General features: G+C 38.7%; 1 protein-coding gene across 1 annotated transcript in view; it reads left to right on the top strand.

Annotated features, from left to right (window-relative positions):
• The window catches only part of PPP2R5A (protein phosphatase 2 regulatory subunit B'alpha), a 44,118-nt gene extending 30,947 nt beyond the window's left edge, over positions 1-13,171 (top strand). The window contains exons 6-13 of the mRNA XM_075707140.1: positions 15-74; positions 1,322-1,430; positions 3,846-3,899; positions 7,903-7,953; positions 8,925-9,044; positions 9,126-9,253; positions 11,421-11,522; positions 12,305-13,171. Coding sequence (XP_075563255.1) covers positions 15-74; positions 1,322-1,430; positions 3,846-3,899; positions 7,903-7,953; positions 8,925-9,044; positions 9,126-9,253; positions 11,421-11,522; positions 12,305-12,437 — 757 coding nt within the window. The 3' untranslated portion in view covers positions 12,438-13,171. The remainder of the gene's footprint in view (positions 1-14; positions 75-1,321; positions 1,431-3,845; positions 3,900-7,902; positions 7,954-8,924; positions 9,045-9,125; positions 9,254-11,420; positions 11,523-12,304) is intronic.
• Positions 13,172-14,236: the final 1,065 nt, after the last annotated feature.

The raw sequence follows: 14,236 nt of genomic DNA, 5'->3' as shown, positions 1-14,236 counted from the left end.
TTTTTTTGTAACAGGTTTATATATGAAACGGAGCACTTCAATGGTGTCGCTGAACTTCTTGAGATATTAGGAAGGTAAGTTAGATCTGACACAAAAAGTAGAAAATGTTATTGTGGGTGTTTGCTTCAGCTTTCTTGCTTTGGGAATGGACGGGGGAAAGAGAATTATTACAGTAATGCGTGACGAAGTGCAGTCACTGATATAATCTAATACTGTCTGGGTTACCATGTGAATAGCAAATTAGGATATAGAGTATAAATTATCCTTTTTTGGTGCAAGTGTTAAAGATGACTGGCAGAATATTTCTCAAGGGTCCTTGTTTGTCAGGAATACCCACTCTTGCTTATCTTATGTCTGATAGATGACTTGTTCTTTGATTCAGAAAATGAATGTTAACTTTTGCCTTCATGCTGAATGAAATGCTTTAATCTTCAGCAGGCTGGTTTTCTTTAAATTCTCTTCAGGAAAGCTTTGTAAGTGCTAGGGTTTTTTAGTTATCTTTTTTGACACTATTTCACTAATATAATTTATAGCATTTAAGTTTTTTGTGGTAGTATTTTACTGTGTTTTCCAAACCTGTCACATATATTTCACAGTAGAAAATTTTATAAATATTACTGGTCTAACTGAAAACCCAAACATTGTGAAACTATTTTGGAACAAATATTCATGAAAATCAAGTGAAAAGGGATACTATTATTTTCTCAGATTTACCTAAAATGTAAGGGGGGGGGGGGGGGGGGGGGAAGGGGAAGGGAACCCCAACCTCTTCCTGAAGGACTTTTGTGTGTTCTATGACTCATCAACTCTTAAAAATAAGATTATTGAATCAATAAGACAACTTTTTAACTTTTGTTTTTGGAGGGAAAGGTTGTTCAACAATCTCAAAGCAAATGTTCAAACTGCACTGTTAAAATAGTTTAAAATCATATGCCATCTATTCTTTTCATCTGCAAGTTGCTAGTGATTGTGGGTGAAATGGATCAGCTTCCAGATGCATCTAAGCTTTACAACTAAACAGCAATACTTACTGTAGATGATTGTACTTAATGGAGGTCACAATAAAAATACTTCAGCTCATCTAATGAGTATTACTTGACTTCTGCTATGGCTCTCTGGTATTCTTACCAAGAGTCTAAACTTGCATGATACCAATGCTTTAAAGGTTGTGCATATGTAGAGCTGTTTTATGGCTTCAAAATAATTTGGTTGAGAAATTGAATCAGAAATGGAGTGTCTCTTGAATTTACAGAAGTTTTTGACTTGCTAGGAAAAAAATATTTTTTTAATAAAAATAAATCCTGCTTATTCATGTTTTCAGTATTATCAATGGTTTTGCACTGCCACTGAAAGCAGAACACAAACAGTTCCTTATGAAAGTTCTGATTCCTATGCATACTGCAAAGGGATTAGCTTTGTTTCATGCACAGGTAAGCTTTTGCCTATTTTTAAGAGTGGTGGGGTTTTGTGTATTGGCATTTGAAACGAATGAAACTTAAAGCAGCATGTGTTATAATATCAATATTCCAAAATGCTTGCAAATTCAGTCACTTTTTTAAAAAAAAAAAAGGAATTTGCAGATCTGATGCCTAAATGTTAATTTTGATATAGTATTTAGCATATATTAAAAGTGAAAGAATATAACGGCGAGTCAAAGTCATGTCAGCTGCAGTGGGAAGCTGTTTTGCTTGCTAATTTTGTCACACTTTTAAGCTTCATTTAATCCCAGGAGCTTGTTCTGTTATCACTTCCTTTATGTAACCTAAATGCTGTGTATAAAGGAACCTTGAGAATGGCCAGGTACTTATTTTAGAAGTGCTTTTTTATTTCTAAAACGATTCTAGTGATGTGGAGGGGAGGAGAATATTGGATATAAATGGCAGAAATGTATAGTAGCTCTCTGGATCAGCTAGAAATTATGTAGATCCATGACATGCTGTCAGAATGCTTTAGTTCTTCATTCGACTTCCATTCTTCTACTTTGCACAGACGTTTAACATTTTATTCGAGGAATAATGTATATCCTTTCCAGACATATGGCACTTGAGTATTGAATACATTTGATGCAGACTTGCAAGTAGTTCTGCTATGGCTAATTAAAGACTTGCTTTGTTAACTTAGCTCACTAATACAGCTCCTTATAGACTAAAGGTACAGGGAAATGAGTTTCTAATTAAGTGAAATCATTATGGCTATATAGCCTACAAACAGGATCAAGTCAAGAGCTCAGTTAATTCCTAATTCTCCTATAAAGTTTAAATTTAATTAAATCACTTGTCTTTGTGGTTTACTGCTATGCAATATGCTGCTCTGCAGAATGAGTCAGTGATACGAAAGGGACCAGTCACTTGCCAAAGGTATTCTCACTGATAGATCAGTACAGCAAGCTATCCTTTTTTTCTGTATGTTTAATCAGGTTCATCAGTGCCTGAAAGGGTCCTGTTAATTCAGCTGTATTGTGTACCTGAAAGTAGCATTTGGTTTGCTGACTGGGCTACTCATCTATCCCTTCATAACCCACTAGTGCCATGTGCAGTTTCAGCACTATGTGTTTCTGGTTTCATATTATTCTGAAGTTGTAAACCAGGATTAAGTCTGCTTTGCAATGAGGAGTGGCCTGGTTGCTTTGTAGCTACAGTGCAAGTTTAGCCTACCCTTAAAAGTTAAAGCCTTAAAGCTGAATTAAGTTTGAGTCTTTGTGTCTTTGAACAATAAAGCATTACTGTAGAATATATATATAAAATGGGATTTTATGAGCTTAATGTGTGACATTTATTATTTTTTGAATCTACCCATACACATCCTTGGCCTAAGGGTAAAAGAAATAAATTAGACCTGTTGTAATTACAGCATTGTAATTATCTGCTTTGGGATAACAGATTAAAAAACAATGGAAAGGTAATGCTTGAATTCAAGCATGCGAAGTATTGAAATGTACATGCAATGCACGTAAATAATTTTTGTCTTTGCTTTATATTGTGAGATGAAAAATACTGTGATTTCTTAAAATCAGTCTTAATGGAATCTAGGATTGTAACTAGTAACAGGATTATTGTATGGTTTCTGTACTGGGCAGAGGTATGGTTGTTTAGTTACTTAACTATGTGCTAAGTAACTAAACAATAAGTAATTACATAACATATAATATCACACTTTGGCCTGAGAAGACCCCTGGACAGAAATCACTAGAGGCTGGGAGAGCATGCTGGTGACTTAATCACATTATGCTTTCCCCACTTCCTACAATATTCCACAGGCATTTGTTGTTGGCCGTTGCTGGGGACAGGATACTCAGCTGGACAGATGCTGCCTGATCTCTTGTGGCCATGTAATATGTTAAAATTCTTTCACCTGTAATCTTATCACTGAATGTTGTGTGCTGTAGATATCTAGTACTTGAGTAATGTGTGCTCAGTCAAACCTGTTTTAAAATTTTTTTTTTGACTGCAAGTATCACCTTTTTTTTTTTTTTTTACCCCAGTACAGGTGTTTGAAAATGATAGCTTTGTAATGTTAATACAGGAATTGATGTTGAGAAAAATCTGTCTGGATACTGGATCTGAGTTAGGGAAATATCTGTCAAGCTTAAAAGCAATTTTCTTCTATGATGAAAAAAATGAAGATTTTTGGTATGCAGGAAGTTTTGTAAGATAGAGCAGGCCTGGATACCTTGCTGTTTTGTTTAGTTTGGAAGAATTTAAAATGGCTGTGTAGGGGTGTTTTGGGTTGGGTCCATCCCCCCTCACGATCTGAAATGCTTCCATTATAATTTGTGATATTTAGTTATGCTGCAATGTCTAAACAGTGTCTGTTTAAAATAAATAATCGTATGACTTGCATTCTAGCTCGCCTATTGTGTTGTACAGTTCCTGGAAAAAGATACAACTTTAACAGAGCCTGTAAGTGGTTTTCAGTTGAATGTTTCTCTATTTTTAATTTCAACAAAATATTTCAGTGTAACTTGTTAGAATTGTATAGCAGTGCTATCTGTGCTATCTTGATTAATGATCCATAGGTGCTTTGGGGGGAGTGGGGAGGGGGAATAAATCTAGAACAGTTGTTAAGAAAATTCTGGGTTTGAAAGGGCAGTTATCTCTTAGTCTGCGACCAAGACAGAGCACAAATTTAAACAAAAGTTTGAACCGCTGATAAAATGTGAATTACCTCATATGAGAAAGCATGTAACAACTGTATTCCCTCCTGGTAAGAACTAAAATTTCAATGGTTTTGGTGCTGATGGCTTGTGCCTAGCCACTGCATAAAGTTGAAATATTTTTGGGAATAAACAATCCCAAAATAAAAGTCGGAAAGAATAACAACACTTTATTTAGACAGAAAGAACTCTGAAATTCCAAATGCGATGTTTCTGTTCTGTCTTTTCACTTACTGGGGTGCCTCTTGGCAGTTACAATACAGGTGCTTCAGGCATCGGTGGCTTTTGCCAGACTGAATCTCCCATGATAGATATTGACAGCTCAGCTAAAAAGGGGTTTGCAGCGCTTCATGCAAGGGCTTTGGCCCATAAAGAAGAATGCAGGCTCAGGGCAGTGCAGCGGCTCATGAGGGCACAGACTGATGTCAGACCAGCCAGAATAGAAACTGGTTTTAGTTGGACAATCAGAAATCTTTCTGTTAGGGGTATGTTGATGTTTAAATACTTTATCCCTTTTTGTGACAGAAAAATGAAGAGCTTATGCAAAATCTAAATTTTTCTATAAAGAAAAAAGATAAACAGCTTTGTGGAAACAATGTAGATCTTCACCAGTCTTTCAGTGGAAGCTTGTTTTCTGTACAGCCGCTTAAGTATTGGTGTTCTGCATCAGAAGACAAGTTGTTCTGTAGGTGGTGGAAGGTGGTAGACCTGGCTGTTTATAAATTTGCCCTGTCTGCTTGAAGCATCTTCTTTCCCCCTGTACTGCAGTGTTGCCAGCTACACTGGTCAATAAGCTTATTTTGTTGGATAGGGCGAGGAGAAAGGAATTGTGTAAGCCTTACTGCTTAAGCCAAGTGATAAAACATCCAGGCATTTTGACAGTTGATGTGTGAGCAGAAAATGTGTAATATCACATAAAAACCTGCAAGATTGAACAAAGTGACAACGTGACCAAGTCGGAACTTCCTGATAGGAATTTACAGAACTGTGATGCAGGATCCAAGCCCAAACTTTGAAGCTTTTTGGAGTAGGAGTGCCATAGTGCAATTCTGGACTATAGTATATACAATTCTGGTTGCCTCTTAACCAATAAAAATGGATTCAGAATGGAGAAGATACAAGAACTCACTGCAGAGTCACTGCCTGTGCTTGCTTTGGTCATTACTCTGAGCGTATAGTAAAATTGGCTTTACCAAGGAGTAAAAGTTAATAAGATGATAGGAAGTGAAGCTTTAAGAAACTTTCTGAAATGCTTGAAAAGTAGATGTTAAATTTGGGGCAACTGATGAGATAGCATCTGGAATTTATTTTGGCTTTAGGTCAAGTAATATTTTAAGAACTCCATCAGAAGGCTGTCTTCATGAGTACCTTACTATTATTTTTCTGGCAGGAGTTGTCACTCAGGGTCAATTTAGAGGACATTCAGTCTGAGCTCTTGTAACTATGGTAGTCTGCCTTAGGTCAGTCCTGATGTTTGCAAAGCTGACAAGAAGAGTTTGTTGTCTAACCCTGCTAAGCGCAGTGGCCTTTACATTGAGGAAATCAGGCTAAACATGCAGTCCTTGTACCTAAGTTTTCTAGCAGGTGCCTACTGTTGTAAGTCACTTTATGGGAATTTTGTAGCTCAGGGAGAATTATTAATCTTAAGAGTTTTGTGTAGTAAGAGCAGCAGGATTTCAGGTCTGCATTCACGTTGAATATCTCTTTGAATAAAATACTTGAACGTAAATGTGCATGTATCAGCTTTTTCATATGAAAGCATAGTCAAGCTGGAAACTGATACTCTCTCTGAGGAGCAAGGAATAGGTATCTTGTTGAGGTCTGCACTGTTAGAACATGTTATTTCTTTATCAGGTTGAGAATATGAGTCTGTGTAGCAAAGTATATTCAACACTCTTAGGATAACAAGTGCTGGAAACTGAACTCTGCCAGCTAACTCAATTTTATGCTTTCGAGACCAGTAAATTCATGCTCCAACTAGGGGTGTATGGTAGGTTCTCACAGCTTTTCTTTGGCAAATGTGCTTGTCTGAAATTTTGTGGCTTACTTGCATTGTTCTGGGGGAAGGGAAGGTATTGGCAGAATGAGATATTACACCTGTAAATGTTCTTTAAAAATGCAAAAATCTCAATAGTATATAACAGAGTCATTCAGTTATGAGCTAATTAACAGGAAATGGCCCTAGATTTAAAGTGTATTTACACAGGCCACTTTAAATTGTGAATCTAGAGAAACAAATGTAATTAATTCATGCAAGTCTGACTCCTCAGGGGTGGAGGAGAAGCGGATGAGTGAGGGACTGCCAGATCAGGTAATTGCAGCAAGGTGGTGGAACTCAAAATTTCTCCTCCCTGCTCACTGTGCTGTCAGCCCCAGCTCTTCCACTCTGTCCGTGGAGGCAGCAAGGAGGCCAGGTCAGGGAGGGAGCTCTGCCCCTGCGGACCAGGCAGCAAAGTTGTCACCTGCGCAGGTTGATGCAGGCCCCCTGCTCCTTCATCAGGTGTCAGGTGATGGCATTTGTATTTGTTGTCTGTAGCTTTCAGCCAGCCAGGTAGAACTGTATGGTCGAGGCTCTGTGAGGAATCTGTTCTTTCCTAGTAACTTGCTTGCTTTTTGTGGATTTGAGCACAGGACTTTGCCAGCTGCCTAAGGTTTCTGCATTTGCTCATTGTCTTTTGAAGTGACATTCAGTTTTGTAGTAGCAGGATATGTGTGTATCCTAGGATAAAGACTTGTGGGCACTTAAAATCACATTAAGTTTTTCTCTGGAAAGTCACTTTTGATAGTAAACATAGTTGTGGATAAAACAGCCAGCTGGGAAGCTGGGGAAAAAAAAAAAAATCAACATGGCAGAAATCAAATATGGAAGGTATTAAAGTAGTTGAGTAGTTTTACAGTTGGATATGATCAGTTAGGAGGTGGTGTATCATAAAAATAGAGGTCCTTTCCTCAGAATGGAAGTTTATAAGGCTCTGGGAATGTTTCTGCTTCCAAAACATACAGTTAGAGGGGTTTTTTAGCCAGCATTAATTTTGTAATTTAGATGCCATGTCAAACGTTTGTTTCCAGGAAATGGGCCTCCAGCCTTTGTTTGTTGTGTGGTTCCCCCCATCCCCTTCCTCTTGGGGGCTGTACTTTCTAATTAAGTTTCACTGGTTTTTTCCAGTCTTGTGTAAGATAGTTTCCAGTGTAGATACTGGAATATACTTTCTCTGTAAGTTCACATCTTTTTTTTAGTTTCCAGTCTTCAACATTTCAAATTCTAGAAGACAAAAAGAAGTGGTGGAGGCCATGACTCCTCCGTATAGCCCTGTTTGTGCAGTCAGCGTATCCTGCTTGCTCTCGGGCTTCAAACCTTGACACCGAGACAGGTGCTCCCCAAAGTATGGATGAGTAGAAGACAAAAAATATTCTGGCAAATGTAGCTACAGGGGACTTAATTTAATTTTGTGATGCGTTGATGTTATCAGCATCCTATCAATTAACGTGTGTACTGGGATGGGAGCGGAGGGTGAATGGATAATCAAAGACTTGTGAAGTGATAAGAGTCTAAATTATTCTGATAAACTAAACAAGATAAATATTTAAATGAGATAGCACAGTATTTATTTTCAGTGGAACTACATTTAGCTGTATTCAGTTTTCATGCAACCTCTGGATAAGGAAAAGCAAACTAATACTTTCTATTACATATATTTGATAAGATTACAAACTTGTTCTGCTTTAACTTGTTTGTATTTTTAATATAGGTAATCAGAGGACTGCTCAAATTTTGGCCAAAAACTTGCAGTCAGAAAGAGGTTGGTTTTGTCTTGTTTCCGGCGTCTGCTGTGATGTAAAATGTTGTGTGGCAGGTTCATGTACCTTACCTTTGCGGTGCTTTTCAAGAGATCTTGCAGAAAACTTGCAGCTCTTGAAGCTTCTTGAGGCGTGTATCTCTGTCATGCAACTCATGCGATTGTCTGTTCTTACTATGGTGTTACTATGTTAAAGTTATATTAAAAGTTGCATTCTAATTAAGATATTGTATAGAGAAACAATTTTCGAGGTGAGAAGTATTTCAGTAGATATAGACCAGGTTGGAGGTAGTCATCTGCAATGTGACACAGACTTAGCATTTGAGATACCGAATAAGGGTCTGGTAAAGCATACATACATTCTTTTTCTGTAGTATAAAAATAACTTTAAATGGTCTTGGGAAATCCATTTTTTCTGGCTATGTAGTTAAAATGAGTTTAAAAATCAGGAGTTTGATTTATACTGCCAGATCCCACCCCCCGACAGCTCTTTAAAAGTGGGGCCCCTTAACACTGTTGTCCCTGTTTGTGAGTGGTGTTAAATTTCTGTGCCACCTACGTAGTGTTCTGCTGGTTGTAATTCAAAACGGGAATTAACTATTTATCACTTGAAAAGCTAGTTTGGAGATCTCAGATACTGGTAACCTCTGCAGCCATTCTTGAAGAAATAAAATGTTCTAGTGGTTTTTTAACTGTAAAAAGACATACTCTGCAGAAGCAGTTCTGTGAAGTGTTTAGAGCAATTACACAAAAGAAGAAATCCAAGATGAGAGCTCTAACCTGGTAGCTGAAACTGATGATTGACTTCTTTCAGGCTGCAGAAAAACCTGTGGATGTCTAATGCATTGTAATTACATACGGTGTTCTTTGCAGGATTCATGACTAATGTATAGGCTGTATTTTGTTTGTTTCTGTGTACAATGGCAATATAAAACATTCTCATACTTTCCGATATATTTCTTTTATACAAACAGGTAATGTTTTTAGGTGAAATTGAAGAAATCTTAGATGTTATAGAACCGACACAATTCAAAAAAATAGAAGAGCCTTTATTTAAGCAAATATCCAAGTGTGTGTCAAGTTCACATTTTCAGGTAAAAAAAAAAAAAAGTATTAAAAAAAAAACTTGTAGTAATTTATTTTGTGGCTGTTGACCCCTAAACTTTGTGTTTCAGGTTGCAGAAAGAGCTTTGTACTTCTGGAATAATGAATATATTCTTAGCCTGATTGAGGAGAACATTGATAAAATTCTACCAATTATGTTTGGCAGTTTATACAAGATCTCCAAAGAACACTGGAATCCGTATGTAATGTTTATCTTTATCTATAGTACCATAAATAAATTCTCCACTGTTTCAGGTTTGGATCCATAAGCTTGTAAATGTGATTTCATTTTTACCTAAGTCAGGTGATACCAATGAAATTATGGGTGCTGAAATGGACGTCATTGTCAGCTATTATCATGCTTTCACCGTTCTGCATTGCTATGATGGAGAACTGGAATTTACTGAGAAAGTATGAGGAAATTGGATGATGGTCTCAATACTGTAATCACATTTGATCTTGTGTTAGCTACAAATGCAGATTAATACTACTTAGACCAAAACAATTGCCAAGGGATGCTTCTGCTATATTTATGCTTTGCTGTCCTTTACTATTTTAGATTCATAAAATCCTGCCAGTGTCTGTGTAAGCAGTTATTGCTGCCCAGTGAGATAAGAAGGGGGAAAGCTACTATCAGAGAAGAGCGGTTGCCTACCACCATAAAGTATGTTAGGAATGAGAAATGAGTGACTCCTTCATCTTACATTTAATGCCGCAGGCTAAGTGTTAGTATTTTTATATCACGCTTAAAAGAAGCAGTAATGATATTGAAATACTAAAACGCAAAGTTTGCTTGTGTCCGGCATCCTGAACTGAGTTGCAAGTCAATTTGTAGTATGTAAAGCTCGTACAGGCAAAAGCCAGTACAACTTTGACATTACATCAGATGTCCTATTTTAAGCTCCTGGAGGCTCTGAAATTATGCTGAATTTATCTAGATGGTGTGTCTAGTTGCACATGTATCAGCTGAGACTGAATAGAAATTTTGGAGAACTAGTTCTTGGAGCATTAATAGTACTTGGGGCCTCAACAAATTTGAAGGATGTCCCTCTTTCCCTAGCTGCAGACAAGAGTTGCTCCTTTATGAAGGAAGTGAAAGACACGGGATAACTGTATACCTGGAGGACTAGGAAGTTTGAGGAAGAAGAAAGTCTAACCTTTTGGGTTTAATCTGTTTTGGAGGGCAGAGTAACATCCATTTAGCTTTATGATGTGGACTTAACTACTTGCTCAAAATCACACTTTTCCTCTGAGAAAACCAAAACCCCGAATAAGCTTTTGTCTTCCAACCACATGAAAGCCAGTGTTCAAAGGAGAGAGAGAAAAAAAAAAAAAAGGTGTCTGGACAGGCTAAGTGTACTGTGCCTTTTGAATGAGCATAGACGTCTGATGAATAGCTGGGAGATGTCCTAGTGCCACAATGGACAGTGTACTAAAAAGGCAAACTTGGTCCTTTGGTTACTTCCTTAGATTTTTCTTTCACTCATTTTTCAAGGTCACACGACTGCATGGCACCCCTGCTCTACAACCTTACAATCAGTACTGCTGCGTGAAGGTGAACTGCTAGTGAGGGGAAAGATGGGGAAGACAGTTTACCTACTTTTTTTTTTTTTTTTTTTGGATTAGTGATAAGCTTAATGATAGGCACCTTTTTGATGTTTAATTTTATTGCTATTTTGGCATTTCTGTGTGTAAGTTGGGTTTAAAGGAGATGAACAACGCTATATTTAAGACAATTTATTGAAAGAGGAATGCCTTCATATAAAGAAGAGTAATACCGAACGTGGAAATACAGCCAGCTTTGCTCAAGCTGTTTAGCTTCTTAAAGAAACTAAGGTACTGGAAACCATTGCCTGGTGTTCTCAACTCAGTTCTCTAATGGGGCATTATGCAGCAGAACTATCTGCTGCCCAGAAACACTTCCAGTAGAGCTTTTAGTAGCTCTATTAAACCATGTGCCTGTGGTTCCCCTGCTGCATTCTTTTGCCCAGGCTTGAAGCTATTACCCAGAAATTTATTTTTCTAGACTCTTGTATTTCCTTACTCAAATAGTACAAAATTGTTGTTAAAACGCAGCTTATTAAACGTTAACATAATTGAATGGCTTTATAGTACAGCCACAGTCCCAACAATTATATCCTGTGCAATTACAAGAGTCAGGAATCTAAGGTTCAACAGCCATTTCAAAAGAAGGTTAAATATGCATTTTATTAACTTAGAGGAAATTATAGTATTTTGTTTCAGAAACTCACTGACCTTACAGTAGTATCTTAAATACTCAGAGTCCAAAAAAGAAATTGAACGCTTGTTTACCGCAGTTAATTTTGGCTCGAGTGATTCTAATGGTCGTGTTCCTTCTGTTCCAGAACTATTGTGGCACTGGTATATAACGTGCTGAAAACCCTGATGGAAATGAATGGCAAGCTTTTTGATGAACTTACAAGCTCATACAAAGCAGAAAGGCAAAGGTAGTGATTTTTCTTCCAAATGCACGTTGATGAATACTATCTAGAATGTACCAGCTGAAAAGAAACAGAACTTAACTGTTGTGGCTGCGGGGTTCTGTAGCAGAACCGCTCATCAAGTATTTGCTGCTGGCTGTCACTTGAGTAAGAAGCACCCGCGCAGGCCTGCGTCAGTGGCGTGGTGGGAGCTGGAGCCCGGGGAGGCGTCGGGGAGGCCCCAGCTCCCGTCCGGCCTGGGCAGGGAGCGCTCTCCCTCCCGTGCCGGGAGCTCGTGCTGCGAGGGGCCGCCTGCTGCTGGCTCTGCTACTTCAGGGGCTGTCAGCTGAAGAAAGCTGAGCTGGACAATATGTCACAGCTCAGCTAAAACCTCTCTTACCCTGCTAAATCACCCACTGAGCAGTACTGCTGGAGGGAGGGAGGCAGGGCGTACATTATCCTGGGCCAGCTGAGACCACACGCTAAGTCTCCCTTCAACAGTTGTGCTTTTCTCCCCGAGGATGCTTAGTCCCTTAATTTGTTTGCATGTGATAAAGAGCTTCCTTAGAATTGCAGTCATCTGTGCGCAACCACGCTGCAGCAGCTGTCTGAGTTACAGTTTTACCACTAACCGTTACCCATTTGTACGCTCGCTTTTTAATAGAGGAAACTGTAATTGCCCCTACAAGTAGCTTTGGGGGAAAACTTAGAAGAGGCATCACTAGATGTAAATCACAGTTGTTAAGTAACTGTGTCTCCACGCTGCACTTAAAACACACCTGAAATGGATACTTCACTCTTTTCTACAGAGAGAAAAAGAAAGAATTGGAACGTGAAGAGTTGTGGAGAAAGCTAGAGGAGTTAAAGCTTAAGAAGGCTATGGCAGAAAAGCAGAACAGCACTCACAATGTGCTAAACGCACACAATACAAGTGCCAAATAAAAGAAATGACCACCTCTACTCGACAGACATACTCTTTTGTACCCTTTTGAAATATATAAGAATTTGCAAAAGAAACCTCGTCAGTATAATGGAAACCGCCAATTTTTTTCTCTGGCAAATGTAAAGATTTGAATTTAAATACAGCAGTTAAGTGATGTCATTACCACAGCATATTGTAAATTTGTCTAATTATTGATATACTGTCACTTCCAACGTTTCATAGAACAGAATTATCATCCTTAATGAGTGAAATAATTACGGGAGTGGTGAGAGTTATGACTTGAATTTTTGATTGTGTTGCACATAGGTGGTATAGTTTGCTATGTACATTTTTTTCCTTGTTTTATATGTGCTTTTCACATTGCTGCATACTTTGGTTAAGATTATAGAAAAGGCTTCTAGTTGTGCTGTATTTTCTCAAATAAAACCAAGGTACGTTACCAGTAAATTGAGATACTCAGTATGTGCCCCCCTCGCAGCACTGAAATGAACTTGGATGTGGTGCTGTCCTCGAATTCCTGATTGGATTCAGATGTAGATTTGTGTAATGCTCACACTAGAATGAGGCAAAGTAGGGAGAGAAAGTCCGCTTGAGCGGGCTGGGGTGGTCCACAAGTCTGACCTAGCACTCGGTGAGTGCCTCTACCCCCTTCTCGCTGCCTCTTGGTCCTGGGCTACTTAGAGATTTCCTCCTGCTACAGCTGAGGATGGAGCTTCCTCTAGTGAGCCCCATCAATGATGCTCCCCACCAGCCCAAGGACTCCCTGCAGAGTACTGCGGGTCTCCTAGAGGCCGCCTTGGATGTTTCTGTGTTAGTTTTAGCATCTCATAGACTGAAGAATGAGACCAAAATTGGGATTACCCTCCTTTTTTTTTTTTTTTTTTTTTTTTGTAAGGAGGGAAGGATGTCAATAAATAGTTCCTTGTTTTATTTAAAGAAAATGCAGTCTGTTTCTTAAAGGTGGAAAGTTGACAATAGAAGTCTTGTCTGTTTACTTGATCAAGTATTTTTCACATCTTTTATCAGAGTACCATTCCAATCTCTTAAATTGCAGTTGTGTGGAAAACTTTTGTAATGAAAGATCTTTGGGGAATTGAGCAGCATTCAATAAAGTCTTTATGTTTGTATTTAGTGCTGTATATCACATCTTTGTGTTTATAAAGACCAGGGGAATTACAATGGCTTCTATGAACAACCTTTTAACTGCACATGTGTCTGAATAACCTGTGGCTTTTCACGGGGTGGCAAAAGTGTTGGAGGTGCGGGCCACTGGGGTTTCATTTTTATGTGTAGGGTGGAAGGCTTTGTTCTGCTCTGTTCGGTACAGAGCAGGTGGTGCTCAGAACAGCTGAGGCAGGTGTCCTGGGCTCGGTTTACCTGTTGCTTGGCTGGTTTACTGACTTTATTCAAGCAGTTTCCAGGGGGAAAAGGTCTCTACTACGCTGTTTGAGTTGACTTTATTACACTTCTTTTTTTGTCTCTAAGTAGCTGTGTTTCACAGAGGAAACGGGAATAACACTGCCTGCAGTGGCTTACACTTCTAATAGCTCTGTCTGATCAAAACCAATTAATTGCTACTCTCTCCATGTCGGTTTTATGTAAAAAGACTACGTAATCAGCTGACCAAAGTAGACTTTGCCATGGTAAGTGGCTGCCCAAAAATTGGTGGGGGTGTGTGGGAGGTGGGGTGGAAATCCTTTACTTTTCATGGTGCTTCTTGAAGTCCTGAAACCAGATGTTGAACACTGTGGGGCCTGCAAGGGTGCGCTTTGCCAGCTCAGGAGGGAGATGACCGTCA

The sequence above is a fragment of the Pelecanus crispus genome, chromosome 3, assembly GCF_030463565.1.
Source record: "Pelecanus crispus isolate bPelCri1 chromosome 3, bPelCri1.pri, whole genome shotgun sequence".
NCBI classification, from domain to species: domain Eukaryota; kingdom Metazoa; phylum Chordata; class Aves; order Pelecaniformes; family Pelecanidae; genus Pelecanus; species Pelecanus crispus.
Note: the sequence above shows the minus strand (reverse complement) of the source record. Positions and strands in the feature narration are given on the sequence as shown.